At 42.8% G+C, this 27,046-nt stretch overlaps 1 protein-coding gene across 2 annotated transcripts in view; it reads left to right on the forward strand.

The window, feature by feature from the left end:
• The window catches only part of LOC115178511 (striatin), a 99,676-nt gene that overhangs the window by 33,885 nt on the left and 38,745 nt on the right, over positions 1 to 27,046 (forward strand). For both annotated transcript variants that reach the window (XM_029739727.1, XM_029739726.1), the window contains exon 2: positions 24,824 to 24,927. In XM_029739727.1, coding sequence (XP_029595587.1) covers positions 24,824 to 24,927 — 104 coding nt within the window. The remainder of the gene's footprint in view (positions 1 to 24,823; positions 24,928 to 27,046) is intronic.

Here is a 27,046-nt window from a genome sequence, read left to right on the forward strand (position 1 = left end):
CTCTGCACCTGATTCAACCTGAAGTCTTGCACTCCACACACAGGAGGTGGGGCTGACATGCTGGTTATGACAGGTTACGACAGGTGCTCAGCTGGAAATTACCCCAGGGATATTTCGTAACCCATACGGCAGCAGAAATGTCATGATTCTTCTGGGATTCATTCAGCATGTCTGGTGATGATCATAAGAATGTCACTAGTCTGTGCCCATTACCCAATATGTGTCCTCCGTCATCAACTATGCATCCAGCCCCAATCCAAGATCTACTATGCTTCCTATGCTTTGGGCTATTTTCCAATGCATGTAGGTCAGCTTTTAGACATGTTCACAAATCTCCTTACGATGAATAATGCATAAAGAAGCACGTCAAGTAGAAACTTCAACACTGCTCTGCGGAGTTGCAACAGTCTATCAGTCTTTTCATTTAAATGAAATGTCAAAAGGCACAAAGACTCTGTTGGAAGGATATGAATCAGACTGTCATTCAAATTTTTGCTACTTCCGTCCCTTCATGTAGAGCAGCAACTCCCAAAGACAAGACGAAGGGAATTTTTAACAAGTGGGTTACCCAGTTTTCCTGCATGTAGGCGAAGGCACCTCCACATGAAGGCCCCACTGCCAGCATACTCTTTGTTTTTTTAGGACCAGACAAAGCCTGTGCAAGTACCCTAGGGCCAAGAGATTTTTCAGTAATCCATTTTCCTATTTTAAGAGCACAGCTATATGCTTTTACACATGGGTGTGGGGAGGTGTGCCCCTTTCTGTCCAATGTGGTAATTTATGGACAATATCTTTGTCCATTTAGGGGACCCTCTTTTGGTAGAGCCCCACAGGCAAACGTTTAATATAACACCTTTTAGGAGCAGTAAACTATGGTTCTTAATTTAAGTGTTATGTAGGCCTAATTTAATCAAGAAGAAGAGGGCCTTAGGATGGCTTTCTCTAGTCACTTTAAAATAACTAGAATACTAAGGCCTCAACAAATGGGCTTCCTGAATCCATACAGAGCAGGAGCATGTGCCCAAGGATTTTATTTTCTGGGTTACTGTTTTCTAGCGAAGTCGTCTAACTAGATCAGTGACTCAACTATGACATAATGAGATATTTTTGAATCTGTTGTTGTTTTGAGTTGTTCCTAGAGCAGCGGTGATAGAGAGACGGTGGCTTATCATTGGAAGATTTGCTCGGTCTGCCTTGTGCCTCTGCCTCTACAAAAAAAACTGTCAGTTGCCTTGGTTACCTTGCACATTAGATTGCCAGGGAGGCAGGCTTAGCAGCATCATGTGGGTGAAGTTGAATGTTGGCACACTTTTCTATTAGTGGATGAAACATCATACACAAAGAACATTAGGAACACCTGCTCTTTCCACTTCCATCAGTGTAGATGAAGGGGAGGAGACAGGTTAAAGGATTGTTAAGCCTTGAGACAATTGAGACATGGATTGTGTATGTGTGTCATTCAGAGGGTGAATGGGAAAGATGTAAGTGCCTTTGAACGGGTATGGTAGTAGGTGCCAGGAGCACTGGTTGGAGTTTGTCAAGAACTGCAACCTTGCTGGGTTTTTCACTCTCAACAGTTTCCCCGTGTGTGTCAAGAGTGGTCTACCGCCCAAAGGAAATCCAGGCAACTTGACACAACTGTGGTAAGCATTGGAATCAACATGGGCCAGCATCCCTGTTGAATGCTTTTGATACCTTGTGGAGTCCATGCCCTGACGCATTGAGGCTGTTCTGAGGGCAAAAGAGGGTGCAACTCAATATTAGGAAGGTGTTCCTAATGTTTTGTACCCTATGTATAAGAACATTTCTATATACTGGGGCATGATCAGAATTAGCTGTTGTATTTCCGAGCAGCCATGGTAACTGGCAAGAAGCGGCAACATCACAAGATTCACAAACTGGATAATGACTGTAGGATATCGTTTTATTTCTCACAATAGTTGGTTAATACAATGTTGAGAGCTCAGTTTGCCTGAAAGTAATGTGCCGATCATTACGGTCTTTTTGACATCATTTGGAATTCTCTATGCCTAAATAGTCTTTGGTCTACTTGTTATAAAGTTTGCCCCCAAATAATTTGTGCACTTAGCGTTTTTTCAGTCGAAGCACGTAATTGCCTGGAAATGCACTTTGACAACGGATCAGTGTGCTCAAAGGCACAGCACATTCCCTCTAGTTAAATCACTGCTGGATAATCAGGGCACAAGCTTAGAATTAAGAAGTCTGAGCAAACACACATTTGCACTAGCACACGCAAACATGTATGCATGCACACACGTACACAGGCTTGCTTTCTCTCACTCGCATACGCAAAACACGTCAGCTGGCAGTAATTTTCCCGTACACAAACAAATACTAGAAGCCAAGTATAAGGAAAATGGGAAAAATTATGAGAAATTAGCCTTAAGACAAGGCCTACTGTGACATCACTCCAGAGGCCTCTGCTGGGGTCAGCCTCCTACCTACCTGCGCTAACCGCTGTGGCCCACGCAGGCTTTCACTGAGCTGTTAGCCCTCGCTGTGTAGCTTCAAACCATGCTGAGGTAAACAAAACGAGAAAGCTCCTGTCTTGAGCGACGATGGTTCGGGAAGAATGATCAAAACAAGGAGATGCGCTATCGTTAGAGGGGATGAAAGTAACTCCTCCTACTGACTTCAACTGGGATGCTAACTACATAATAATTCATTATAATTGATTGGATTTCTATAGTGCTTCTCCAGAGAGGAAAGCACTTTACAAAGTAAGGGGGGAAACTCCCATCCTCCACCGCACAGGAAATGAGTTTAGTTGAAACGTTGACTTGAAATGAGAGTGGGTAATGCAGCTAAGTTAGCGTGGAGGGGCTAGCGCTGTGTCTTGAGTTTTAAGAGGGGAAACCGACAGTGACTGCTTGGAGAGAGGAAAAGAGGGCATTGTTGCATTCTGGGCCGTGTCCCCAGGGCTGCGGAGGGTGGGTGGTGGGTCGGGGTGGCATTCCCCGCTGCGATTGTGTTTGGATGTGTGTGAGCTGGCCGCATCATACCGCTCCATTTAGAAACTGTGGTTGTCTCGCAAACAAAAACTGGCAGCAAGAGAGAAGCTTAAGGCAATGGAAGATGAGTGTACTCTTAAGCGGAGAGGAAACTGGAAAAGAGAAGCGTAGGAGCAGATGTTGGGGAAAGGGAGCAAGGCATTTGGGGAAAAACATTTCTAAAAAGCTGAATAGCAATGCCTACCGCAGGTACAGTACTTTTACCCACCGGGACACCTCAGTATGTCATGTTGACACAGCATCATCACTTTGTAATGTGTTATTGGCCCATGTGTGCCATCCATTCCAGCCTCTCATTACTATCTGGTCCTGTGTGGCTCAGTTGGTAGAGAATGGCGCTTGCAATGCCAGGATTATGGGTTCGATTCCCGGGGACACCAATACATCAAATGTATGCACACATGACTGAAAGTCGCTTTGGATGAAAGCGTCTACTATATGCCATATATTGCTAGAATGTGTTCACTGGCGCAGAATTGCATCACTTGAGTGTTGGCACTTAAGAAGTCCCTTTTAGCCGCTATATTAAGATCATTCACCTTTTTTCCCTCTTTCCCACAGCTAAGCTAGTATCGTACGTCAGATATAAGTCAGTGAACACCATTTTGAAATGTCACTTTTGGCGTTAAATCGGATTAACAGACGGAGTAGTTTAAGACGTCTCTCATTAACGAGTCACGAGTGCGCAGTCTGCGCACGTCCTCGATGAGGGGAGCCAGCCTGGGTTTTATATGCGTGGAATTCCCCCCCCCCCCCCCTTTTCCCAGGTGGCTTGTGCTATCTGGGATGCCTAGAATCAGGCCAGAAGGCTTAAAGCGAGAGATGGAGAGGCTGAGAGACTGCGAAAGATCAAGAGAAAGAGAGTTGGGGAAAGAGACAAACAGAGAGGGAGAGATACGTGGAGATGAGGAGAGACCGAGTGAGAGAGGTGGATAGAAAGATAGAAATGGAAAGGCTAAAGAGTGAGAGACAGAGGGAAAGCGAGCAGGAGAGGGCGGGATCCAGAGACCCACTGGGAGACCAAGAGAGAGATGTGGACAGAGAATGACAGAGGGGTAGAGAGAAAGAGGAAGGCCCAGTTTGGCTTGACACTGACCAGGGCAGACATTTATCACCTAATTAACAAGCGTCTCGTATGCATTCTCAACACCATGCCAGCAAAGCCAGGGGTATGGGGGGGGGCTCAGCCACCCAGGCTAAATGTACACTAGCCTCAGTGCTTTAGAGGCATGACCCTTAGAGCATGCCACAAATATAGCCTGGTCCCAAAACCGTTTGTTCCAAGTTGACCAGACAGCACAAACAAATATCTGGGATCAGGCTAGTGTGAACAGGGCTCTGCTCAGCATATGATTCATGGCATGTTACAGCATAACATTGAGTTGAAGGTAAAATTAAGTTAGATTAAATAAAATGAAATGTTATTTGTCACATGCGCAGAATACAGCAGGTGGACCTTACCGTGAAATGCTTACTAACAAGTCCTTAACCAACAATGCAGTTCAAGAAATAGTTGAGAACATATTTACTAAATATACTCAAATAAAGTAACAGGAAAATTACATAATAATAACGAGGCTATATACAGGGGGTACCGGTACCAAGTCAATGTGCAGGGGGTACAGGATGGTCGAGGTAATTTGTAGCTGTGGGTAGGGGTAAAGTGACTATGGATAGATAATAAACAGCTAGTTGAAGCAGTGTAAAAACAAAGGGGGGGAGTGAATGTAAATAGTCGCACTACCCTCTAGCGCCTTACGGTCGGAGGCCAAGCAGTTGCCAAACCAGGCTTAATGATGGGTTGGAGTCGTGGGTGAACGGGGAGTAGAGGGGACTAAGCACGCACCCCTGAGGGGCCCCCGTGTTGAGTATCAGCATGGCAGATGTGTTGTTGCCTACCCTTACCATCTGGGGGCGGTCCTTCAGGAAGTCCAGGATCCAGTTGCAGAGGGAGGTGTTTAGTCCCAGGGTCCTTAGCTTAGTGATGAGCTTTGTGGGCACTATGGTGTTGAACGATGAGCTGTAGTCAATGAACAGCATTCTCACATTGGTGTTCTGTTTGTCCAGGTGGGAAAGAGCAGTGCGGCTTGCATTGAGATTTCATATTCTTTAGATCTGTTGGGGCGGTATGCGAATTGGGGTGGGTCTAGGGTTTCCGGGATGATGGTGTTGATGTAAGCCATGACCAGCCTTTCAAAGCACTTCACTTCATGGCTACCGACGTGAGTGCTACAGGTCGGTAGTCATTTAGGCAGGTTACATTCGCTTTCTTGGGCACAGGGACTACAGTGGTCTGCTTGAAACATGTAGGTATTACAGACTCGGTAAAGGAGAGGTTGAAAATGTCAGTGAAGACACTTGCCAGTTGGTCCGCGCATGCTCAGAGTACACATCCTGGTAATCCGTCTGTGGTCTTGTGAATGTTGACCTGTTTAAAGGTCTGGCTCACATGGGCTACGGAGAGCGTGATCACACAGTTGTCTGGAAGAGCTGGTATTCTCATGCATGCATGCGTCACTGGGCAGCTCGAGGCTGGGTTTCCCTTTTGTAGTCCATAATAGTTTGCAAGCCCTGCCACATCCGACAACCGTCAGAGACAGTGTAGTAGGATTCAATCTTAGTCTTGTATTGACGCTTTGCCTGTTTGATGGTTCGTCTTTGGGCATAGCGGGATTTCTTATAAGCATCCGGATTAGTGTCCCGCTCCTTGAAAGCGGCAGCTCTCATATTCCAGTCTGTGCTAGCAAAACAGTCTTGTGGCGTAGCTTCCGCGTCATCTGACCCCTTCCGAATTGAGCGAGTCACTGGTACTTAGGTCTTGATTACTAAACATTGGTTTGTTGTATGCACACCCACACACAGGCTTTATTTGCCCTGTTAACTGAAGGTGTACCCAGGCACCGGAGCCACGGGCCATCTAGAAGGTGGAGACAGTACAGGTGCATACACCTCTATCTCCAGGCCATCAGACTATTAAACAGCCACCACTAGCCGGCCTCCGCCCAGTACCCTGCCCTGAACCTTAGTCATTGTTTCTAGCCGGCTACTGCCGGCTTACTCTACCCTGCACCTTAGAGACTGCTGCTCTATGTACATAGTCATTGAAGACTGGTCACTTTAATAATGTTTACACACTTTTACCCACTTTATATGTATAATGCATTCGCAAAGTATTCAGACCCCTTGACTTTTTACACATTTTGATACGTTACAGCTGTATTCGAAAAATACATAAAAAATAAATAATAATCATCCTCAATCTACACACAATACTCCATAATGACAAAGTGAAAATAGGTTGTAAGACATTTTTGCTAATTTATTAATAATAAAGTATTCAGACCCTTTGCTATGAGACTCAAAATTGAGCTCCGGTGCATCCTGGTTCTATTGATCATCCTTGAGATGTTTCTACAACTTGATTGGACATGACTTGGAAAGGCACACACCTGTCTATATAATATCCCACAGTTGACAGTGCATGTCAGAGTAAATACCAAGCTATGAGGTTGAAGGAATTGTTCGTAGAGCTCCAAGACAGGATTGTGTCGATGCACAGATCTGGGGATGGGTGCTAAAAATGTCTGCAGCATTGAAGGTCCCCAAGAACATAGTGGCCTCCATCATTCTTAAATGGAAGAAGTTTGGAACCACCAATACTCTTCCTAGAGCTGGCCACCCGGCCAAACTGGGCAATCGGGGAGAAGGGCCTTGTTCCGGGAGGTGACCAAGCACCCAATAGTCACTCTGACAGAGTTCCTCTGTGGCGATGGGAGAACCTTCCAGAATGATGACCATCTCCGCAGCAATCTACCAATCAGGCCTTTATGGTAGAGTGGCCAGATGGAAAGCAACTCCTCAGTAAAAGGCACATGACAGCCCACTTGGATTTTGCCAAAAGGCACCTAAAGACTCTCAGACCATGAGAAACAAGATTCTCTGGTCTGATGGAACCAAGATTTTACTCTTTGACCTGAATGCCAAGTGTCATGTCTGGAGGAAACCTGGCACCATCCCTACGGTGAAACATGGGGGTGGCAGAATCATGCTGTGGGGATGTTTTTCAGCGTCAGGGACTGGGAGACTAGTCAGGATCGAGAGAGAAAGATGAATGAAGCAAAGTACAGAGATCCTTGATGAAAACCTTCTGCAGAGTGCTCAGGACCTCAGACTGGGGCGAAGGTTCACCTTCCAACGGGACAACGACCCTAAGCACACATCAATGCACATCGCTTCAGAACTAGTCTCATATCCTTGAGTGGCCCAGCTAGAGCCCAGACTCTAACCCGATCAAACATCTCTGGAGAGACCTGTAAATAGCTGTGCTGCGACGCTCCCCATCCAACCTGACAGAACTTGAGAGGATATGCAGAGATGAATGGGAGAAACTCCCCAAAATACAGGTATGCCAAGCTTGTAGTGTCATACCCAAGAAGACTTGAGGCTGTAATCGCTGCCAAAGGTGCTTCAACAAAGTACTGAGTAAAGGGTCTGAATACTTATGTAAATTATATTTTAGTGTCTTTATTTTTAATACATTTGCAAAAATGTCTAAAACCCTGTTTTTGTTTTGTCATTATGGGGTATTGTGTGTAGATTGATGAGGGGGAAAAAAACAATTTAATACATTTTAGAATCAATCAGTCAATCAATCAAATTTGTTTATAAAGCCCTTCTTACATCAGGTGATATCTCAAAGTGCTGTACAGAAACCAGCCTAAAACCCCAAACAGCAAGCAATGCAGGTGTAGAAGCACGGTGGCTAGGAAAAACTCCCTAGAAAGGCCTGAACCTAGGATGAAACCTATAGAGGAACCCGGCTATGAGGGGTGGCCAGTCCTCTTCTGGCTGTGCCGGGTGGAGATTATAACAGAACATGGCCAAGATGTTCAAGTGTTTATAGATGACCAGCAGGGTCTAATAATAATAATAATAATCATAATAATCATAATAATAATCACAGTGGTTGTAGTGGATGCAACAGGTCAGCACCTCAGGAGTAAATGTCAATTGGCTTTTCATAGCCGATCATTCAGAGTATCTCTACCGCTCCTGCTCTCTAGAGAGTTGAAAACAGGTCTGGGACAGGTGGCGCATCCAGTCAACAGGTCAGGGTTCCATAGCCGCAGGCAGAACAGTTGAATCTGGAGCAGCAGCACGACCAGGTGGACTGGGGACAGCAAGGGGTCATCAGGCCAGGTAGTCCTGAGGCATGGTCCTAGGGCTCAGGTCCTCTGAGAAAGGGAGAAAGAGAGAAAGAATTAGAGAGAGCATACTTAAATTCACACAGGACACCGGATAAGACAGGAGAAATACAAGATATAACAGACTGACCCTAGCCCCCGACACATAAACTACTGCAGCATAAATACTGGAGGCTGAGACAGGAGGGGTCGGGAGACACTGTGGCCCTGTCCGACGATACCCCCGGACAGGGCAAAACAGGCAGGCTATAACCCCACCCACTTTGCCAAAGCACATCCCCCACAATTGGCCCAGCGTTGTCCGGGTTTGGCCGGTGTAGGCCGTCATTGTAAATAAGAATTTGTTCTTAACTGATTTGCCTAGTTAAATAAAGGTTAAATAAAGGTTAAATATATATATATATATACACTGCTCAAAAAAAATAAAGGGAACACTTAAACAACACAATGTAACTCCAAGTCAATCACACTTCTGTGAAATCAAACTGTCCACTTAGGAAGCAACACTGATTGACAATACATTTCACATGCTGTTGTGCAAATGGAATAGACAACAGGTGGAAATTATAGGCAATTAGCAAGACACCCCCAATAAAGGAGTGGTTTTGCAGGTGGTAACCACAGACCACTTCTCAGTTCCTATGCTTCCTGGCTGATGTTTTGGTCACTTTTGAATGCTGGCGGTGCTTTCACTCTAGTGGTAGCATGAGACGTAGTCTACAACTCACACCAGTGGCTCAGGTAGTGCAGCTCATCCAGGATGGCACATCAATGCGAGCTGTGGCAAGAAGGTTTGCTGTGTCTGTCAGCGTAGTGTCCAGAGCATGGAGGCGCTACCAGGAGACAGGCCAGTACATCAGGAGACGTGTAGGAGGGCAACAACCCAGCAGCAGGACCGCTACCTCCGCTTTTGTGCAAGGAGGAGCAGGAGAAGCACTGCCAGAGCCCTGCAAAATGACCTCCAGCAGGCCACAAATGTGCATGTGTCTGCTCAAACGGTCAGAAACAGACTCCATGAGGGCCTGACGTCCACAGGTGGGGGTTGTGCTTACAGCCCAACACCGTGCAGGACGTTTGGCATTTGCCAGAGAACACCAAGATTGGCAAATTTGCCACTGGCGCCCTGTGCTCTTCACAGATGAAAGCAGGTTCACACTGAGCACGTGACAGAGGCTGGAGACGCCGTGGAGAACGTTCTGCTGCCTGCAACATCCTCCAGCATGACCGGTTTGGCGGTGGGTCAGTCATGGTGTGGGGTGGCATTTCTTTGGGGGGCCGCACAGCCCTCCATGTGCTCACCAGAAGTAGCCTGACTGCCATTAGGTACCGAGATGAGATCCTCAGACCCCTTGTGACCCCGCAGGTGCGGTTGGCCCTGGGTTCTTCCTAATGCAAGACAATGCTAGACCTCATGTGGCTGGAGTGTGTCAGCAGTTCCTGCAAGAGGAAGGCATTGATGCTATGGACTGGCCCGCCCGTTCCCCAGACCTGAATCCAATTGAGCAAATCTGGGACATCATGTCTCGCTCCATCCACCAATGCCACGTTGCACCACAGACTGTCTAGGAGTTGGCGGATGCTTTAGTCCAGGTCTGGGAGGAGATCCCTCAGGAGACCATCCGCCACCTCATCAGGAGCATGCCCAGGCGTTGTAGGGAGGTCATACAGGCACGTGGAGGCCACACACACTACTGAGCCTCATTTTGACTTGTTTTAATGACATTACATCAAAGTTGGATCAGCCTGTAGTGTGGTATTCCACTTCAATTTTGAGTGTGACTCCAAATCCAGACCTCCATGGGTTGATCAATTGGATTTCCATTGATTATTTTTGTGTGATTTTGTTGTCAGCATATTCAACTATGTAAAGAAAAAAAGTATTTAATAAGATTATTTCTTTCATTCAGATCTAGGATGTGTTGTTTAAGTGTTCCCTTTATTTTTTTGAGCAGTATATTTTTTTTATTGACTGTTGGAAATGCATTGTAGGTGAAGCTGGTTGTGAGAATACCAAGAGTGTGCAAAGCTGTCATCAAGGCAAAGAGTGGCTACTTTGAAGAATCAAAAATATATTTTGACACTTTTTTGGTTACTACATATTCCGTATGTGTTATTTCATAGTTTTGATGTCTTCACTATTATTCTACAATGTAGAAAGTAGTACAAATAAAGAAAAATCCTGGAATGAGTAGGTGTGTCCAAACTTTTGACTGGTACTGTACATAAAAAAACGAAATGATACACAATCCATAAAAATTAAGAAATCTATCAGAACTAGCAATGTCAGAGACCGGAATATAAACAAACATCTGCAAATCTGTTTTCGACCAATAAATGTTGATTCGAATGTACAGCGTAACATTTGAGTTAGCTAAACTAATATGAGCCTGATGTCCGGTTAGGTCATTGATCTGAGCGTATGTTTTACTACACAAGTTCGCTAAATTTGCTCTATTAGCTGAACCTGTTTCTTGTCACTGATTTGTAGCATGTTAACTCATTTTGATCAGATCAGGCCATTGACGACACTGAGTGTCTGTTTACTGGGTACACAAGCTAGGCTTACATTTAGATTTCACTAGTTAATGTTTTTAGCTAATGTTCAGAGAATTGACTCTAGTAGTCCAGCCTGAGAACAAAGTTGCAAAACTCAAAACTTTTCAGCCCCACAAAGTTTAGTTTAAATATTTTTGCTGTTACTCAAAATACATCAATTATGAGCTCAACAAAGTCTAAATGGCTTAGAATCGAAGGAAGTGTAGTTTTAACCTGGGTTGAGTTTTTGGACCAAAGGGGGCTTGTTTTGGCCAAAGTGCTTGGTATGTCAGTGCATTCCGGTGTCCATGGGATACGTGGGGGTTGAAAGCCCTGCGGCTCTCTACAAAGCACCAGGAATGTGTGGAGAGCCAAATAAATGGCCATTTGGAGATGAATAGCGCAGATAATGGTCAACCCTTGCCATCAGCAACTGGAATTCACTGGAAATGTTGGAGTGGAAAGGTCATTCAGATTTTTGTTTTGGAGCGAGGGTTTTACGAGATAGGGTTTGATCAGTGAGCTGGTGAAGTATACTGTGTGTGTGTGTTTTGTGGCCTATTATATACAGTCTCACGTCAACTGAAGTGTTTAAATAGGCCTATTCTAATTAGACTACATTTTCTGCTAATTAACCTGTCTGGGAACATGGGACGCTTGCACCCTAGTCAACAGCCAGTGGAATCGCGTCGCGCGAAATACAAAACCTCATAAATGCTATAACTTCAATTTCTCAAACATATGACTATTTTACACCATTTTATAGATACACATCTCCTGAATCGAACCACGTTGTCCGATTTTCAAAAAGGCTTTACAGCAAAAGCAAAACATTAGATTATGTTAGGAGAGTACCCTGCCAAAAAAAATCACACTGCCATTTTCAAAGCAACTAGCATGCATCACAAATACCCAAACCACAGCTAAATGCAGCACTAACCTTTGATGATCTTCATCAGATGACACTCCTAGGACATTTATGTTATACAATACATGCATTTTTTTGTTCGATAAAGTTCATATTTATATATAAAAACAGCATTTTACATCGGCGTGTGACGTTCAGAAAATATTTTCCTTCAAATGCTTCCGGTGAATCAGCGCTACAATTTACAAAATTACTATTCGAAAACATTGTTAAAATGTAATATTGTCATTCAAAGAATTATAGATTAACATCTCGTGAATGCAACCGCATTGCCAGATTTAAAAATAACTTTACTGGGAAATCACACTTCGCAATAAACGACGTGGTATGCTCAGAAAAATAGGCTAGGCGATACATGTTAGCGCCATCTTGGAACCATCTAAAATCAAATATACTATTGTAAATATTCCCTTACCTTTGATTATCTTCATCAGAAGGCACTTCCAGGAATCCCAGGTCCACAACAAATGTAGTTTTGTTCGAAAATAATTTATGTCCCAATAGTTCCTTCTTGTTAGCGCGTTCCGAAGGCTACTCATAATCTACTGAAGCGCGCAGGACTTGTCGTCACGAATGTGCAAAAAATATATATTTACGTTCGTTCAAACATGTCAAACGTTGTATAATATAAATCTTTAGGGCCTTTTTCAACCAGAGCTTCAATAATATTCAAGGCGGACGATTGCATTGTCTTACTAAACGTTTTGGAACAAAAGGGTTCCCATGGGCGCCCGCGTCATAGTAGTAATGGCCCTCCCCCTGTGACCAACTTCCCAAGCCTCTCTTTGGGTCAGTTTCTACCATAGAAGACTCAAACCACTTTGTAAAGACTTGACATCTAGTGGAAGCCTTAGGAAGTGCTAAATGATTAATAAGTCCCTGTGTGTTTCAAAGCTTGAAAGTGATTCCACACATCAGATTTACACTTCCTGTTAGGATTTGTCTCAGGGTTTTGACTGCCATATGAGTTCTGTTATACTCACAGACACCATTCAAACAGTTTTAGAAACTTTAGGATGTTTTCTATCCAAATCTACTAATTATATGCATATTCTAGTTACTGGGCAGGAGTAGTAACCAGATTAAATCGGGTACGTTTTTTTTATCCGGCCGTGCAAATACTGCCCCCTATCCCCAACAGGTTAAAGGTGATTACTAATTAAAGACGTTAAGTATTTAAAGCAATATTAATTTAGTTGCGCGGTTGTACAATATACAGAGAAGAAAAGAGGCCTTTTGGGGTGTGCGTGCGTGAGTGGAAATGATTTATTTTGCTGGTTTAGCAAAATGGCTCATCTCGATACGGCCCGATGCTAGTCCTAGAAAACTGCGTGTGTGTTATTGGGGAGGAAAACGAATCCTTTTTGTGTTTATCCTTAATTGGATTAGTTGCGATTAGAGTGCTGTCCCTGTGTGGCCTGGCACAATTAGCCCGTTCACCCCAACGACAGATCCGGGATCGGTTCTGCCTATCCAAATCCTAACCTTAACTATAACGAGGTGATAAACAAGAATGGCCCGGATCTGTCCTTTTTTTAAATGCGACTTTCACAAACACCCACTCGGTGAGTTCATCAGTCAACCATAGCATTATGTCATAAATCGGCTGACCAGCTAAGATGCTTGAAAGCAGTTAAAATAATCCAGATCAAAACAAACAGGGTTGCCATTTGTGTCAGACTGTTGAGATTGTGCACATTGTCAGCTGTAAAGCCACAATCAGCACAACTAAATGAGCACCTAGCTAAATAATGTGCAGTTATTTATCTTCTTTTGCTGGCCTTTGTTTCACCCTGCTCCTGTGAAAGTTTGTTAGATGTGCATCCACTTTATTTTTACTGATGGCTTACATATGCACGATATATCGGTGAACATATCGGAATCGGATGATATTACCTAAAAATGCCTACGTCGACATTGGCCTTGTGTCTAGTTTAACACCGATATGCAAAACCGATGTCATAGCTGACGTGCATACCTAATATAACGTAGGTAGACGACTTAATGACGCCACGTTAAATTTTGCACTACACGTGCAACACAGCATTCCTAACCTAGCCCACAATGTCTGCTGTGTGGATCGAGCAGTCAACAAGTCGAGCAGTCATTTGAAAGAGTAAGACCATTTCAGTGAAACAACTCAAAGGCGAAATCCATTAACACCAAGATAATGGAATTCAGTGCCCTTGACAATCAACCGTTCTCTGTTGTGGGTGATGTTGGCTTTCGCCGACCGGTGGAGCACGGGTACACACTACCACGTGTGCTATTTTTCAGATGTTGCCCTACCGGAGTTGCGCAGTAATAGCATCACTGCTATTAGCTTCACGACTGACATGTGGACCAGCGATATCAGCCCCATGAGCATACTGAGTCTGACAGCACATTGGGTCGTCGAGGATTTTGTACTGAAAGTCGTATTGCATGCTCATGAATGTGCTGGTTCTCATACCGCTGCTGCCATTTCAATGGCATTTGAGAACATGTTTGAAACTTGGAAACATGAACACACTAGCTAGCTCCATTTGAACAACTGACTCGAGAAATAAGCTCATCAACTGCGCCTGCAGCAGACGTGATACCCTCTGTCATGGCATTGAAACACCTGCTCAACAAAACTGCCATCACAGGCTGTGAACAACGATTCAGTGACATTCTCTCTTTACTGTATCGCCACCGTGCTCGATGTTATGTACAGACAAGAAACCAGGGTTTACGTTACATACACAGCTGGACAAGATGGAAACGGACACATTGACAATGTGCAGCAAGGAAGAGAGGCCACAGACAGACAGACAGCTGAAACTTCACTGCTTGACATGTATGATGAAATCCTGGTTGAGAATGAAACAACAGAACAAATGAACAATGAAACTGCACAGCAAGTAAGTGAAATAAGTGGGTTTTGATTGTTTTCCAGGTAATGGGGTCATAGTGGTTCCTCCTTTAAAAGTTGCAAGCTTACACCGCGGGACTTAGAGGTACCCAGCGTCAGGGCTTCATTGCTCCAGACCACCGCAAGGGGGAGTTAGAGCACTCGTTATGCATTTGGGTCTCAAGGTTTTTATATGACCAATCATATCGAGTGGTTCCAATGACAAATTTGACTCGAGCCACCCATCCCTGATAACTTTCTTCAGCAAAGATGGCTGACAAAACATTACGGTGGAAGCAAATGTAGTCATAACGAGTCAAGCAAAAAAATGTACAATTGAGAGGAATATGTTAGTTAATGAAGAGAAATGTTTGTGCATATTTCTTTGTCAAAGTTAATTTACGAAAATCGCGATTTTAGTAAGTGATGTCATAACACTAGCTAGCTGGTCACCTGAGTATGAATTTGTCATTTGTGTTGTTAAATCTTTTAGGGACTCCTGAGAAAACCGGGCTGTTGTCTTGTGAAACAGTGGATGTAAAGAATCTAGCTTGCTAAAGCATTTACTGCAAATTGAATGTACAATTGTGTTAGCTTGCCTTATATTTTCCATGCAATACAGCTGAAGTAACAAACTCAGCAAAAAAAGAAACGTCCCTTTTTCAGGACCCTGTCTTTCAAAGATAATTTGTAAAAATCCAAATAACTATACAGATCTTCATTGTAAAGGGTTTAAACACTGTTTCCCATGCTTGTTCAATGAACCATAAACAATTAATTAACATGCACCTGTGGAACGGTCGTTAAGACACTAACAGCTTACAGACGGTAGGCAATTAAGGTCACAGTTATGAGAACTTAGGACACTAAAGAGGCCTTTCTACGGACTCTGAAAAACACCACCAAATGAAAGATGCTCAGGGTCCCTGCTCATCGGCGTAAATGTGCCTTAGGCATGCTGCAAGGAGGCATGTCCGTACTGTGAGACACCTAAGACCGCGCTACAGGGAGACAGGACGGATAGCTGATCGTCCTTGCAGTGGCAGACCACATGTAACAATACCTGCACAGGATCGGTACATCCGAACATCACACCTGCGGGACAAGTACAGGATGGCAACAACAACTTACCAGTTACACCAATCCCTCCATCAGTGCTCAGACTGTCCGCAATAGAGAGGCTGGACTGAGAGCTTGTAGGCCTGTTGTAAGGCAGGTCCTCACCAGACATCACCGACAACAACGTCGCCTATGGGCACAAACCCACCGTCACTGGACCAGACAGGACTGGCAGAAAGTGCTCTTCACTGACGAGTTGTGGTTTTGTCTCACCAGGGGTGATGGTTGGATTCGCATTTATGATCGAAGGAATGAGCGTTACACCGAGGCTTGTACTCTGGAGCGGGATCGAGGTGGAGGGTTTGTCATGGTCTTGGGCGGTGTGTCACAGCATCATCGGACTGAGCTTGTTGTCATTGCAGGCAATCTCAACGCTGTGCGTTACAGGGAAGACATCCTCTTCCCTCATGTGGTACCCTTCCTGCAGGCTCATCCTGACATACCCCTCCAGTATGACAATGCCACCACGGACAGAATGAGCAATATGACTGATTTCCTGCAAGACAGGAATGTCAGTGTTCTGCCATGGCCAGCGAAGAGCCCGGATCTCAATCCCATTGAGCACATCTGGGACCTGTTGGATCGGAGGGTAGGCCTAGGGCCATTCCCCCCAGAAATGTCTGGGAACTTGAAGGTGCCTTGTTGGAAGAGTGGGGTAACATCTCACAGCAAGAACTGGCAAATCTGCTGGTGCAGTCCATGAGGAGGAGATGCACTGCAGTACTTAATGCAGCTGGTGGCAACACCAGATAGTGACTGTTACTTTTGATTTGACCCCCCCCCTCCCCCCCTTTGTTCAGGGACACATTATTCAATTTCTGTTAGTCACATGTCTGTGGAACTTGTTCAGTTTGTCTCACTTGTTGAATCTTATGTTCATACAAATATTTACACATGTTTGCTGAAAATAAACGCAGTTGACAGTGAGAGGACGTTTCTTTTTTTGCTGAGTGTAGCTAGCTAACTATTTATTTGCTTATTGTATAGTGGAAGATAAATTGACTGTATGCTTATGGATGAGGCCGATCTACAGTATGAGGCCGATCTGTGTGTGGACCCTAAAACTTTAGGTTCTGAACTAATATTTATACCAATCTATGAACCTCACCACTATTGGCCTATTTATTGCCTTACTTCATTTGCACACACTGTATACAGATTTTTCTATTGTGATATTGACTGTATGTTTGTTTATCCCATGTGTAGCTCTGTGTTGTTGCTTTGCTTTATCTTGGCCTGGTTGTAAATGAAAACTTGTTCTCAACTGGCCTACCTGGTTAAATAAAGGTGAAATAAAGATTTTTTATTTTTTTTACCTCAGCTGTCATAGTTGTTGTATTGACAAGTCTGAATGGCATTAATGAAGCCTATGGATTGAGTAGAATATAACAACTTTGTGCCAGGGATGCAAGTCCTTTATATATGTACTGTAGTTAATACCACGCATGAGATCCCCCACATTGTAGCCTGTACATTGAATATATTCACTGATCATGTACTCTTCCTTGGCAAATAAATGTGCGGTTCATGTATGAATCTCTGTGAGACATTCTTTTTCAGTCATATTCAGCACCAAGTGTACCAAACTCGATTCTTTGAGGGATGCTGTGTCTACATGTACAGTTGAATTCGGAAGTTTACATACACTTAGGTTGGAGTCATTAAAACTCGTTTTTCAACCACTCCACAAATTTCTTGTTAACAAACTATAGTTTTGGCAAGTCGGTTAGGACATCTACTTTGTGCATGACACAAGTAATTTTTCCAACAATTGTTTACAGACAGATTATTTCACTTATAATTCACTTTATCACAATTCCATTGGGTCAGAAATGTACATACACTAAATTGACTGTGCCTTTAAACAGCATGGAAAATTCCAGAAAATGATGTCATGGCTTTAGAAGCTTCTGATAAGCTAATTGACATTTGAGTCAATTGGAGGTGTACCTGTGGATGTATTTCAAGGCCTACCTTCAAACTCAATGCATCAATGCCTCTTTGCTTGAAATCATGGGAAAATTAAAAGAAATCAGCCAAGACCTCAGAAAAAAAATTGTAGACCTCCACAAGTCTGGTTCATCCTTGGAAGCAATTCCCAAATGCCTGAAGGTACCACATTCATCTGTACAAACAATAGTATGCAAATATAAACACCATGGGACCACGCAGCCGCCATACCGCTCAGGAAGGAGACTCGTTCATCTCTACGAGACAGAACACACTTTGGTGCGAAAAGTGCAAATCAATCCCAGAACAACAGCAAAGAACTTTGTGAAGATGCTGGAGGAAACAGGTACAAAAGTATCTATATCCACAGTAAAACGAGTCCTATATCGACATAATCTGAAAGGCCGCTCAGCAAGGAAGAAGCAACTTCTCCAAAACCACCATAAAAAAGCCAGACTACGGTTTGCAACTGCACATGGGGACAAAGATCGTACTTTTTGGAGAAATGTCTTCTGGTCTGATGAAACAAAAATAGAACTGTTTGGCCATAATGACCATAGTTATGTTTGGAGGAAAAAGGGGGATGCTTGCAAGCCGAAGAACACCATCCCAACCATGAAGCACCGGGGTGGCAGCATCATGTTGTGGGGGTGCTTTGCTGCAGGAGGGACTGGTGCACTTCCCAAAATAGATGGCATCATGAGGAAAGAAAATTATGTGGATATATTGAAGCAACATCTCAAGACATCAGCCAGGAAGTTAAAACTTGGTCGCAAATGGGTCTTCCAAATGGACAATGACCGCAAGCATACTTTGAAAGTTGTGGCCAAATGGCTTAAGGACAACAAAGTCAAGATATTGGAGTGGCCATCACATAGCCCTAACCTCAATCCCATAGAAACATTGTGGGCAGAACTGAAGTGTGTGCGAGCAAGGAGGCCTAGAAACCTGACTCAGATGCACCTGCTCTGTCAGGAGGAATGGGCCAAAATTCACCCAACTTATTGTGGAAGGCTACCTGAAATGTTTGACCCAAGTTAAACAATTTTAAAGGCATTGCTACCAAATACTAATTGAGTGTATGTAAACTTCTGACCCACTGGGAATGTGATGAAATAAATAAAAGCTGAAATAAATCATTCTCTACTATTATTCTGACACTTCACATTCTTAAAATAAAGTGGTGATCCTAACTGACCTAAGACAGGGCATTTTTACTAGAATTGAATGCCAGGAATTGTGAAAAACAGAGGTTTTTTTAAGTGTATTTAGCTAAGGTTTATTTAAACTTCCGACTTCAATTGTATGCATTACAATTATACACTTCAACAGTGTTTACCACTCCTGCTCCTGGGACATCAATGATTACACATTGTAACTATGCAATAGACTTGAAACCTGATTTAAGTAGAGGCTGATTTGTAATTCATATATACAGAATTACACCTATGCATATCTAACTCCCTTCATCTGCATTAATCTGAGGACACTGTATAGGTGTAGTATTCCAATGAGATACTTAATTTCAACAATTGCAGAATGTGAAAGGCTTTATTGAAAGTTCATTATCCAGGTGTCGGGAACCGGGAAGATAGCATATGATTAATGAATTACAGTGCTACCCTAATATTCTCTCAGTTCATCACAATTACATAATGTCTCTTGCAGTGGCTCCTAACCAGACTTGGGCTCCCAGTCGGTCCGAAGGTTATCTTAAGAGCGGGTGAGGTGGCGATGACATTTACATTTCAGTCATTTACCAGATGCTCTTATCCAGAGCGACTTACAGTAGTGAATGCATACATTTCATACATTTATTTTTCCCATTGACGGGACTGGCTTCCTCTCTCACATCAAAACGTACCTGCAGACGAGAGACAGATGAATAGAGAGAGAGCATGATTAAGCTTTGTTTTTTTAAATTCTAACAGTCATCATAATCATCAGGAGGTGAAAAGCAAAACTGACCTTGGATCATTAACTCTGGGACTACTACATCTCCCTATTTCAATGTAAAGCATCTCTTTAATAATACTTCATGATAACATTGGATAGATAGATGCATGTGTCGCGTGTGACAATAGCAGGATCTTATCAAGGATAGCGTCACAAATGAATACATAAATACCAGTTGAAGCTTGATGATGACTTGATCATTTGAATCAGCTGTGCAGTGCTAAGGCAAAAACAAAAATGTGCACCCCTTTGAGTCCCCAGGACCAGGTTTGAGAACCACTGCTCTTCATTGGGACCTCTTAATCTGCAGTCAGGCTTTCACAGCTCTCTGTATCTGAGGACAGAAAACCTCACAAGAAATAGACTACACAAAAGTACATGCTCTATCCACAATAGCCTACTCTCTCACTTTGACAGCTAGGCCTGCTATCATTTCACCCTCCTCCAAAAAATACAAATGTTTGCCATGATCAAGAGTGGCATTGCGGCGAAAACAATATCCTACGTAGTGTGGGAGGATTGCACCTAAAAACGCTGGAGACTCATAATTAAACGAAGAGCATGCATGTATACAGTCGTATGAAAAAGTTTGGGCACCCCTGACAATTTCCATAATTTCCATTTGGGTGTTTGGATCAGCAATTTCATTTTGATCTATCAAATAACTGATGGACACAGTAATATTTCAGTAGTGAAATGAGGTTTATTGGATTAACAGAAAATGTGCAATATGCATCTCAACAAAATTAGACGGGTGCATAAATTTGGGCACCCCAATAGAAAAATCACATCAATATTTAGTAGAGCCTCCTTTTGCTAAAAAAGCAGCCTCTAGATGCTTCCTATAGCCCCTAATGTGTGTCTGTATTCTGGATGAAGGTATTTTGGACCATTCCTCCTTACAAAATATCTCCAGTTCAGTTAGGTTTGATGGTTGCCGAGCATGGACAGCCCGCTTCAAATCATCCCACACATTCTCAATGATATTCAGGTCTGGGGACTGGGATGGCCATTCCAGAACATTGTATTTGTTCCTCTGCATAAATGCCCGGGTAGATTTTGAGCAGTGTTTTGGGTCGTTGTCTTGTTGAAATATCCAGCCCCGGCGTAACTTCAACTTTGTGACTGATTCTTCAACATTATTCCCAAGAATCTGCTGATATTGAGTGGAATCCATGTGACCCTCAACTTTAACAAGATTCCCAGTACCGGCACTGGCCACACAGCATGATGGAACCCCCACCAAATTTTACTGTCGGTAGCAAGTGTTTTTCTTGGAACGCTGTGTTATTTTGCTGCCATGCATAACGTCCCTTGTTATGACCAAATAACTCAATCTTTGTTTCATCAGTCCACAGCACCTTATTCCAAAATGAAGCTGGCTTGTCTATAATGTGCGTTTGCATACCTCAAGCGACTCTGTTTGTGGCGTGTGTGCAGAAAAGGCTTCTTCCGCATCACTCTCCCATACAGCTTCTCCTTGTGTAAAGTGCGCTGAATTGTTGAACTATGCACAGTGACACCATCTGCAGCAAGATGATGTTGTAGGTCTTTGGAGGTGGTCTGTGGGCTGTTTTTGACCGTTCTCACCATCCTTTGCCTCTCCGATATTTTACTTGGCCTGCCACTTCTGGCCTTAACAAGAACTGTGCCTGTGGTCTTCCATTTCCTCACTATGTTCCTCACAGTGGACACTGACAGCTTACATCTCTGCGATAGCTTTTTGTATCCTTCCTCTAAACCATAATGTTGAACAATCTTTGTGTTCAGGTCATTTGAGAGTTGTTTTGAGGCCCCCACGTTGCCACTCTTCAGAGGAGAGTCAAAGAGAACAACAACTTGCAATTGGCCACCTTAAATACCTTTTCTCATGATTGGATGCACTTGTCTATGAAGTTCAAGGCTTAATGAGCTCACCAAACCAATTGTGTGTTCCAATTAATCAGTGCTAAGTACTTACAGGTATTCAAATCAACAGAATGACAAGGGTGCCCAAATTTTTGCATAGCCTATTTTTCACATCTGACTTAATTTCATACAACTTAATATTGCTACACTAAAAATCTTTGTCTGGACAATACCCCAGTACTCAGCTTTTATTAGAAAATGAATGGCATGCCATTGTGATCATTTTCTGTGATGACAGAGTAAATTATTATGCAGCCTCAGAGGGGTGCCCAAACTTTTTCATACGACTGTATGTCCTAACCAAAAGATGAGGAGTCAGTGATAGGGTTCACTAGCCGTTGCAGCACAGCAAGATTCTCAGTAGACGGGGCACGGGATGTCAGCAACAATGACCCCATTGTCAGTGTTTCCAGATTCCAGATTATCCTCCTGATAAAGCAGGTCCTCCACCTGCTGAATCTGGAATGCTCAAAATAAACAAATGTGTATTAGTGATGATACATTTAGCAGCAACAGGGGCTTATTAGTCCAGTGAAAATGGCTGTGTGTTTGTGGTGTAAATCTTAAAATTAGCAGCTGACATCTTAAGTTTTTTAAAAGTTTTTTATGAATGCAGTGAGACAGGTTCCATGTACAATAAGACAGGCAGAGAGGAAGAGAGAAAAATAACACAACAGTTTAATTACCTCTGATTGTGGACACTTTTGCCAGCAATAAAGCTTCCACGGCCTGTTCCTTGTACAGTGAACATACATCTGGCAATATCTTAATTTTCGACCCCTTGATCATCTCGCACTCTGAGAGTAAAGAAAATATCTTGTTTTTTTTGTAGATATGAAAACAATAACTTGAGATATGACCGTTGAATCTAAAGTAGCCGATGTAATTTTCAGGATACGTCAATACAGCACAGAAAGCTTAACACCAGACTGGTATTGTGGTTGTTCATTATGTGATGGGAAATATGAAACATGCATACAAAATAATATACTTCCTTGAAAATCAATCTATACCGCCAAAGATGACAATGTTGTATCTTGAAAAAAAGCATTGGAATTAAAAGTGAAAATGTTTAACCTATTAACCTGCCTCATTATTTGTGTATTACCAGTTGATGAAGAACAACTCCAATTTCATACATCATTGAACATTTGTCTACGAATAAGTAAGAATAAAAAAAAGTTTAAATAACTTTTTAGATTTGGAGACATTATACATCTTAGTACTTTATCAATTTATGATTTGTATCAATGTGGATGAGAGACATGGGAGCAGGAACAGAGTATTTTTGCCGAGCAATGCAACGAAGCTGGATCATTCTGGCAATGACACCTGCACCATCTACACGCTGCGAAGACTCCCTAACTCTTCGCCATTTGTACTCGAAGGCCCATTGCTTGGTGACTTCCTTTGACCATTGACCACTTCCTTTGGGCATCCTTGCCTTAATGGCCCTGACTTTCTGGTGTAACTCTTCATCAGACATATCAGAATAGCATTCCCTGATAGACATAGTGTTCTTTCATCCTTCTGTAAAAAAAAAAGCTTATCGTTACTGTCATGAAATACGATTATATATCGACTATGAAACACATAGGACATGGCCTGCTTATGAGTTGCCGTGAAAGAAAGTCAGATGAATTCAACTGAAAATGGCGGGAACAGTCATTCGTAGCGAAATGTTTTTGGTTAGCTTGAGAATAATAATTGCATGATTTATCATTCTACGGTATGAATATCTATGTAATATAGTAGAATGTTATGAACCGACACTGAAACGTAGGAGCTATGTAGAAGTTGGACGGAAGAACGCCCAGTGCTGCATACCTGAGATGCCATCATCACACAGTCCTTCTTCGTAGGGGTCCACTATGACTTCCTCTGTGTCGGAAAGATAGGCTGAACAGTATTGGTTGTAGCCAAACTGACACAAAAAATGGAGGGTGGTTGATAGTGGAATTTTAATTTGGAGTTTTGTTTTCAAACACATTTTTTGTTCTGTAAATATTTTTTGTGAATTAAATGCATAATGTTTCGCGCTCTATTACAAAATATTTGATTGCAAACATTTTTTTACTTTGAAGCATCGTTTTTGCTTTCAGAAATTATTTTTGATTGAAAATAAAAAGTTTTGCTCTCGACAAAAATACATCCATAGGTTGCACGTTGGGGAGGGGGGCTAATAGCTGAACAATAGACTATTCAACCTTTAAGAATAGTCTAATAGCCAGCCGGAACGTCCAGTGTGCGCTCCAAGAGCGAAACGGTCTGAATTTACCCAGAGGGTTTTTCATTTTTCATGGAATAGAAACACCATAATATTAATCAAATGAATTAAGCAAGTACCAGTCAAAAGTTTGGACACAACTATTCATTCCAGGATTTTTCTACATTGTAGAATAATAGTAAAGACGTCACAACTACGAAATAACACACATGGAATCAGTTAAGAACAAATCCTTATTTACAAGGACAGCCTACTCCTTCCTCCCCGTCGGGGGATTGAACCCCGGTCTCCCGCGTGCCTGCAATAGGGAAGACTATCAGATGCTTCTCAAAGATGCCCTCCGGTGGTCAAACTAGCAATAACTTGCATTAACAGAAAAAATGGCTGTCAATTACATAACGTGCCATAGAATGCTGCAGCAGCCCCCAAGGTGTGCCGCTGTATGACGCAACTTTTAAAGGAGGAACCACTGTACGTAAATGCCAACAAAATAACATTTGTGTGTGTGTGTGTGTGTGTGTGTGTAACCTTAACTAGGCAAGTCAGTTAAGAACAAATTCTTAATTACAATGACGGCCTACCCCGGCCAAACTGGGACGACACTTGACCAATTGTGCGCCGCCCTATGGGACTCCCAATCACGGCCGGATGTGATACAGCCTGGATTCGAACCAGGGACTGTAGTGACCCCTCTTGCACTGAGATGCAGTGCCTTAGACTGGTGTGTGTGTGTGTGTGTGTGTGTGTGTGTGTGTGTGTGTGTGCGAACTATTTAACTGTACTAGAATGCTTAAAAGGCTGCTAAAATTGTAAATATTGGTTATCGGTGTAGTTTTTTTTTTTTTGGCAAGGAAAATATTGTGTATTGTTGCATCACAACTTACATACCTTTTTTTGTCTCTCCTGGTCTAATGTTCACCTTGAATTAAACACCTACAGTCACTACTACTACTGGTACTACTACTACTAATTGTACTACTACCATTGCAATCACTACTACCACTACAACTTACACTGCCATAAAAAGATAGCTCAGCTGAAGCAAACACACATTCAGGAAATGTACCTTTTCGCTCTTCTCTCCTCCAGGCCCAGATAGCCTTCCTGCAGGGTGAGAGGAAGGGTCAGGAGAACCTGAAGAAGGACCTGGTCAGGAGGATCAAGATGCTGGAGTACGCCCTCAAACAGGAGAGGTGAGGACCACATTACACTCAACTACACCACACCTTCAGTCGTTATGGTAGGGGCGGGCAACTCGGGGGGGGGGGGGGGGGGGCTTTGATTCTAGGGGGGCTGAGTGAGTGTCTACTGGTTGATTTTTCTGTTTTGCGCATACTTGTACCCTTTTCACACGATCATGCTTAACTGTGATGGCTTGAGTATTTTCCTTTCAAATTGTCCTGTGCAGTACTGTTCTAGAACTACGGTGGATGCGTAACCAGGCCAGCGCAGAACAGGTCAACTTGGCTGGATTCAGCTCGGGAGTGCCAGTTTCCCAGATCTAAATCAGACAAAAGCCAGCAGACACTCAGAAGGCCTCCAGGACTGGAGTCACCCGTCCCTGCTAAATACTGTCCGGAATATGTCAACATAGCTATACATCACAAACTGCATGCCAAACATAACTGTAGGCGCTCTGTCATTTTTTTAAGCATGTAGCAGCGGTATGCTAGCTATGATCAATACATTTTCGTAGACCCAAAATCCCAAGGAGGACTCATCTCTCACTCAATATTTTTCCCCACAACAACAGGCTGCTACAGTGGTTCTTCCTTTAAAAGTTATGAGCTTATGCCATGACCGTTAGTGGCAGATGTTGGCATTCTGTCATTGCACCACACTATCACAAGGGGGAGTTAGAACCCTGATCTATCGGTAGTCTAAACTGTGGAAATTAATGGAGGCGTTTTCAGTCTGAGAGTCTCTCCTCTGGCACTAGAGTCCTGCATCAGGCAACAACAACAAAAAATGTTGGTCCTGGAGTTAAGAGAGAACTTGGGTAAATACAATGGGGGAATTTCACTTAACATATGGACTGACAATTTTCGAAAAATAGGTACAGTGGGCTTTTGGTTTCTCTCCCTTTAAAAACTTAAATAAATCTAAATAACAAACTGGCGTTATTTACAAATTAGTACAAATGTCTCATCCCATGTTCAAGCATGGCCTTTTCCCCTTTATTCAGATTACAATTGCTCACTTTCGGTTATTTGAAATGAAATCATCTTCAAAATATCTTTCTTTTTTTTAAACAAGCCATAGAAAGTTGGTTGCAATTTCAGTAAAAAAAAGTAAGGAACTTGTCTGTCAGGCCCTGCATTAAAGACCAAAATTGGTTAAAGAAAATTGTGATAAATAAAAATATATACCTGTTTCATTTAAGGACCAAATAATTGACAGCTGTGCCATATAGATTGCAAAATAGTTGGGAAGAGATTTTTGATATACGATTTATGGTTTATGAACTGACACGCAATTTTCAGTTTATTATAACCTTCTGCAGGCCTAAAACCTATGGGTTTAACCTTCTGAATTAATTAGTTCTGAGAGCTGATCTGTAATCCGATGATTGATTATTATTACTGAATGACAGAGCATGGAGACTGATCTTGATAAATCAATCCGATTTTTATTTGGAAATGTTTTGCTCTTCACTTGCAGTCACTTAGTAGCTTAGGCCTACAGTACTCTCGACCGGTCCCGTTGTACAGCACCATATTTTCCGTAACTGAAACCCTTAATTCAATCACTTTAGCCGTGATTGTAAAATTAATCAGCTGATGCATTGGTCCAGAGCCAGGTGGTATTAGCGGAGAGTCAGGTGGCGAATGACGCGTTGAAGAGGTTCGAGGAACAAGATGGAGTCACAATCCATGCCAGGCACACCTGTGAGCTCTGGAACTCCACCTCCTGTTTGTGGACTCAGCAAACAACTTGTCCTTGATGAAAATACCTGTCTATTTGTGGAAAAATTGCCCTGATGAACTCTTTAGTAATATCACAGTTTACCTATTTGCTTATGGTTTTGCCAACACCTAGAAACGCTAGCGTCCCACATACTATCAACAGCCAGTGAAATAGCAGGGCGGCAAATTCAAAACAACAAAAATCTCATAGTTCAAATTTCTTAAACACACAAGTATTTTACACCATTTTAAAGATAAGATCCTCCTTAATCCAACCACAGTGTCCGATTTCAAAAAGGCTTTACGGCGAAAGCATTACATTAGATTATGTTAGGACAGCGCCTAAACAAGAAAAACCACACAGCCATTTTCCCAGCAAGTAGAGGTGTCACAAAAACCAGAAATA

This window comes from Salmo trutta, chromosome 38 (genome assembly GCF_901001165.1).
Source record: "Salmo trutta chromosome 38, fSalTru1.1, whole genome shotgun sequence".
NCBI classification, from domain to species: Eukaryota; Metazoa; Chordata; class Actinopteri; order Salmoniformes; family Salmonidae; genus Salmo; species Salmo trutta.